Source organism: Telopea speciosissima, unplaced genomic scaffold (genome assembly GCF_018873765.1).
Source record: "Telopea speciosissima isolate NSW1024214 ecotype Mountain lineage unplaced genomic scaffold, Tspe_v1 Tspe_v1.0045, whole genome shotgun sequence".
In the NCBI taxonomy this organism is placed as follows: domain Eukaryota; kingdom Viridiplantae; phylum Streptophyta; class Magnoliopsida; order Proteales; family Proteaceae; genus Telopea; species Telopea speciosissima.
In genome coordinates, this window is record NW_025317381.1 from 132,232 (window position 1) to 138,688 (window position 6,457).

Genomic DNA, 6,457 nt, shown 5'->3' on the forward strand with positions numbered 1-6,457 from the left:
ATCCAACTATTGCCACATAGTGGATTAATGACTTAGAGAGGGTTTATGAAGTGATCAGGTGCACTAATGCACAGAAGGTTATGTGTGCCACCTTTATGCTTCAAGGAGAAGTGGATCAGTGGTGGAAAATGACTAAGCCCGTATTGGAAGCAGGTGATAGGCAAATCATCTGGGATGGATTCAAGGCAGCTTTTGATGATAAGTATTTCCCACCTTGTGTAAAGTAAAAGAAGATCTTTGAGTTCATGCATTTAACTCAAGGAAGCCAAACAGTGATGATGTATGAGAGGAAGTTTGAGGAACTGTATAGGTACGCACCACACATGGTGAGTACAGAGGAGATGAAAGCTCGACAGTCCGAGCAAGGCTTAAGGGTGGAGATCCAGAAGAGTATTTCTCCTATGCAACTGAAGACATATGCTGAAGTAGTCCACAAATCTCAAATTTATGAGGCTTTGGAGAAGAATGCAACAAAGGATGAAGAAGTTGAACCAAAGAAAAAGTTCAAGAAGAGTTTTGCTACCCATACAGCAAACAAGGACAATTGGAAGAGATTCCATAAGAAAAAGCCCCAAGGAAATGTTGACTGCAAGAAGTGTGGTAAGAACCACAAGGGCGATTGTTTGGGGGGGACGTTCATTTGCTTCAAGTGTAAGGAACCTGGACATCTTGCAAGGAATTCTCCAACTCTGAAGGAGCAGCCAGAGCGAAACCCCCAAGGAGGGCAAGCCAATCAAAAGGCCCAGAACAGAAAGGACACTCAGGGAAACCAGAAGCCAAGAGCCCCTGGTAGGGTTTTTACAATGACTAAGAAGGATACAGAGGCGTCTCCCTCTATTGTGGTAGGTATGCTGAAAATCTCTGGAATACCTGCTTATGTCCTATTTGATTTGGGATCCACTCATACTTTTGTATCAAGTACCTTTGCTACTAGATTGAATGTTATGCCAAAAGTTTTGAATTACCAGTTGTGTTTGTCTACACCTTCTAGAGGAATGATAGAAACAGAATTATTTTGTGAAGCATGTGATGTAGAGATTATGGAGAGAAAATTGACTGTAGACTTAATTCTATTAGAAATGAAGGATTTTGATGTTATACTTGCAATGGATTGGCTAGCAGCGTATTATACTAGTGTTCTTTGTTTTGAAAAGAGAGTAGTCATAAGACCTGTGAAGGAACCAAAGTTTGAATTTTCTGGGATGATGATAGGAACTCCGCCATCGGTGATAATTTCGGTGATGCAAGCCCGAAAGTTGCTAAGGCAGGGATGCCAAGGATTTTTAGCTTCAGTTGTTGACACTGAAGTGAAGGGATCAGTTTTAACTGATGTACCTATTATGAGGGATTTTTTTCCGGGACGTGTTTTCGGAGGATTTGGTAGAATTGACACCCGAAAGAGATATGGAATTTGATAATGAGTTGGTTCCTAGTACGGCGCCAATATCCAAAGCACTGTACCTGATGGCTCCAGTAGAACTGAAAGAATTGAAGAATCAATTGGAAGAGTTTTTGGACAAGGGTTTCATATGGCCTAGTGTTTCGCCGTGGGGAGCTCCAGTCCTATTTGTGAAGAAGAAGGATGGTACCATGAGGATGTGTATAGATTATAGGGAATAATGACTGGCCTTAGCCGGCAGAAAAGCTATGTAGATGTGAGAACGAGGCCTGTAGAATTTGAGGAAGGGGATAAGCTGTTTTTGAAAGTTGCACCAGTGAAGGGAGCTATGAGGTTTGGCAAGAAAGGAAAGTTGAGTCCGAGGTATGTAGGATCCTTCGAGATTCTTGAAAGAGTTGGACCATTGGCTTACAAGTTTGTCTTACCGCCGAAGTTGTCCAATGTCCCCACAATGTTTTAAACATGTCAATGCTGAAGATGTACGTTGGTGATTCATCTCATGTTTTGGACTACCAACCGTTACAATTGAATGAAGATCTATCATACGTGGAAGAACCTATGAAGATTCTAGACCGGAAGGATAAAGTTTTGCAAAATCAAGTTGTCCCGTTGGTGAAAGTCTTGTGGAGGAATCATACAAGACAAGAAGCATCATAGGAGCTTGAATCCAACATGCGGGATGAGTATCCCCAGTTATTTGATGATCAAGGTATGTCAATTTCGAGGACAAAATTTTTATAAGGAGGGGAGGATGTAATACCCTGACCCAAGAATTTTATTTTAATATTGGTTTATTGTCTTACTTTTTATATGACTGGATTGGATGGTAGGGAATCGATTTTCATGTTGATATTGTTAATTTATGGTAAGATTTCATGTAATTATGATTTTTGCATGTTTTATAATGAATTATAAGCATGAGTATGATTATTGGTCATGTATAGCCATGTAAGGTTATTTATGTGATTTTATAACCCTTGATCTATGTATATAGACTATGTATTGATTTTATACACTATGATACATTTTTATATACTATGGTTTATAATTTAAAGTGTATGAAAGATATGTTTGGTTCACTTTTTGATTCATAGTTTACTATTTGGTTCATGTTGGTTCTTTGTGAGTACTTTTTGGTTCAATGAAATAGGGAAACAAGGACATTATAGGAAACTCACTAGAAAGATTCCAAATACTAATTCACTATAGGTTGTGAACAAAAGGAAAAGAAGAGTTTAAGTGAGGGTTTAATGGGAAAATTACAAAAGGAAAAGAAGAGTTAAGTGAGGACATAAAGGAGATTTCAAGTAAGATATATATTAATGAGGGGATATAATAGGAAAGAAGAAGATAATGGAAGGGCATAAAGGAGATTTCAAGTAAGATATATATTAATGAGGGGATATAATAAGAAAGAAGAAGATAATGGAAGGGCATAAAGGAGATCTCAAGTAAGATGTAAATTAATGAGGTGATAAGATGGGAAAGAAGAAGACAATAGAGGGGCATAAGGGAGATTTCAAGTGAGATAAATCTTAGAAAGAGAGGGAGTCATGTTAAGAAAGAGGGAGAGTTATTCTAAGAAAGAGAGAAGAGAAAGAAAAACAAGAAAAGAAAAGAGAGGGAAGGAAAATCGTGGAAGAGGGGAGTGAGTCCTTTTGGGATTTGAGTGTCCAAATTCCAGGGTTTTGTGAGAAGATTTCCAAGGCTAAGTTGAAGATTGGAGCTTGGAATATGGTGGAGTGAAGGGCCAAAGCTAGGATCAAGACTTGGTTCTTCAACAAGGTAGGTTCCCCATCCTTGAATCCTGAATTTTTGTCTCTTGAGAGAAGATTTCATAAATGGAATGGAAGAATAGGGCTTTGACGCTTGAGGATGCATTATGAATTTTATATGGATTAAGGCATACATTTTTCAGGTTATATAGATGTTTTTCTAAATTTAAATCATGGTATTGAAGGATGGAAAATTCGGATACAAGTGGTGATGAGAGAAAAAGTAAATGATTTTTCTTGTTTCTGAAATTTCTGGGTTGGATAGAACAGTAGCCCAAGATTGTTCATGCCATCTACCATAGTTAGGGATCGATTCATGGTCTTAAATAATTATTGGGAGTATATATGTGTTAATATGATCTCCTTTAAATTTCATTAAGAAATAAGTTGATTTGATATGTTTATAAATTCGTTCTCCCAGACAGGTAACTATTAGGGTAGTTTTCTGTACCCGAGATTGAGAGATGTGTTTAAGGTACTTATACTTTGAATTTTGATCTAATGTTTGGACTGAATGAACTTTAATCAGTCTTATAAATCCTCCAAAAAGATTGAAAACAGTTAATTCGGGAGAATGGATATATGATTTTTACAAGTTCATGACTCCAATCTGTCTTTGTCAGAAGGGTGTTTTTGATATATTTGGAACTCTATGTTAGGAGGGGTTTCAAGATGCATGGTATTATTATGAAATAACTAAATGGATGTTAGCTTTCAGTATCCACTAACCTTGTTCAATATTAAGCCCTTTAAGTATTTATTTTGTATTTTTACATCACACTAGGTAAAACAGTGACATAATAGAATTTTACAATTGATGATTTTCACTAGAATCTATCTTGGATTGAAGAGATTTTGAGCTTGTTTAAAGATCTGAGATAAGAATCCGAAGTATTGGGGTTTTGATTGAAGAACAAGGACCCTCGAAAGGCCGACATTAATTGGACGATCGAAACGCAAAAGTGTTGGTAAGGAAGCATTGTTAATCGATGGTTAATATTGTAGAATGAAAACATATATGTTTATGCAATGCTATTTAGTAAAGATTCCTTGATATGATTATGTTAGGTCTCTATATGCTTGAATGTTGAATGATCTTATGGTTATTAATGGGAATGTAAATGGTACATGGTTCTATGAATGATGACAAAAAAAAAAAAGATTAACGAAGAATGAAAATGAAAAGAAAGTTAAGTGCCGGCGGGCCCAGCCAACATACAACCCGGTGCTCATGAAGGGCCTTTGAAGATGGGTGTATCACTGAACCCATTCCAGTGGTTTGTAACTGGAGCCATTTCAATGGTATGACTGAACCCATTCTAGTGGTTTGTAACTAGAGCTACTTCGATAGTACGACAGAGATATACTAGATAAAGATTTAAGACTGAAATGAATTGAAAAATGATAAAATGAATGAAATGTCACTGTTAGATAAACAATTGAAAGATTGATGGAAATTGGCTGATTGAATGTGTCATGCCCCTATCCCGAGCTTATGTCATAAGCACAGTCAAGAGGATGATTGAAAGGCACTCGACACCCCAATACCTACCAGGATCAACGACACAGTGTCCTAGCGCATGATCATCACCCAAGGGCCCACCCAATAAATACATTGAGTAAAAAAAAGGAATACAATTCCAATATTTGTCAGAGTCATAATGAGCGGAAGCATTTAATTACATAAGCAGTTATAGTATGTTCAGCCATCTAAATGATAATATAATAGTAGTACTGACATCAGCTGACCATGACGTAACTACTCAAAGACTATAATAAGTTATTACAAAAAAGTGTATAATGGGTACCATACACCAAAAAAATCAAAAGTTAGGGAAGTATCCCTGAAAGTGTCACTGCCTGTAAGCACAGTCATCACAGGGGCAACCATTGCCGTGTTCCTCCGACACGTACTCAGGTTCCTCGGTCCCAATAGCATCATAATCTGTCGACTGTACATCCAGACCGGCCAAGTAACCATCACTTGCTTCAAAATCTAAAAAGTTGTGTACATAGGGGGTTAGCTCCACTAAGCTAGTGAGGGGAAAGGGGAGTGCACATACACACAATCACACATAGTCTATGATGCATGAAATGCTAAATTCATATTTTCCACCTAACAAGCAATCTAAGGCATGACGTATGCTACTGTGATAACTCGGGAGACACTGAGGGTCACTTATCCTATCGCCCCAGAGAAACCTCAATCATCACATGGGACCTGCACCAGTAGAAGCCATTATGACCACCCAGTGGCAGACCTCGATAGCCGTCACTACCCCTGTCCCGGCCTCTCCCACCTCCACAGACCACATATGCTCAGGCTATTCAACACCTAAACTTTCACACCCCAAACCAACCCCTAGGAGGATTGGGTAGGTGACCCGAATTGCATAACGGTAACATGCCAAATCCCACAGATCTAGAAGCAGTGTTACATTCACGGAACCACAATCATTCACTTTACCAAAGGCAAGATCAGAGTGCTGCAGATAAACTACAATTTCAATAATAAAAGGAAGCATAGTGATACGGGGAAATGATGATAATATATACATAAGAAAGTTTTTAAATTTCCCACCAACCCACAAACATAGAAACAAAGCTGACAAAAACAGAACTACATACATAAATATATACAGGGTGAGTATACTCAACCCCAAAAAGGAAAAGAAAGTAAAAACTACAACAGGACCACAGTCAAGACAGGGATAAACTCCTAACAAAAATAAAAAGGAGTTCCCAAAACAAAAAGCATCAGAAGCACTCCTCAACAGTCTTCATCAATGACCACCAAGAAAGTACGTAGGATCGGTATGACCTCCGTCGGGGTCCACACCAACATCCTCGTAACAACTAGGACTCTCCTCCTCGAGATGAGCCTCCAGGCCACACTGGCATCTATCTGCAAAATCATCTAAATAAAAAAACAATGTATGATAGAGTTTGAGCCCCACTGAGCTCATGAGCAAATAACATCAATCATGCATGCACATGTAATCATAATTCACAGTTCATATGTTCCTACATGATGTGCAAGTCCAGTTTATTATTAGCCACCTAACAATACAACTATGTCTGGTCAGTGCTACTACAATCCCCAATACATGAATCCCTAGTGCTGGCGTCTAACCCCTTCCCACGATACACCCATTGAGTTGTCAGAGAGGATTAGTCAGCTCCCGCATCAATCACCAAGGTCAGCCCGACCAGCCCTCTGTGATTAACCTATAGGGCAATCCATTTCTTTTCTCTTTTCTTTTCTTTGGCTTACAGCCCATAT

General features: G+C 38.5%; 1 protein-coding gene across 1 annotated transcript; it reads left to right on the plus strand.

The window, feature by feature from the left end:
* The first annotated feature begins 278 nt into the window (after positions 1-278).
* LOC122647428 lies at positions 279-1,415 on the plus strand. The gene has a single exon (XM_043840819.1). It carries the CDS (start codon positions 279-281, stop codon positions 1,413-1,415), a length of 1,137 nt encoding a protein of 378 aa, XP_043696754.1.
* The last annotated feature ends 5,042 nt before the right edge of the window (positions 1,416-6,457 follow it).

Bases quoted from the DNA above. Each gene is read 5' to 3' on its own strand.
- LOC122647428 (XM_043840819.1), top strand. From the start codon at position 279: ATGTATGAGAGGAAGTTTGAGGAACTGTATAGGTACGCACCACACATG.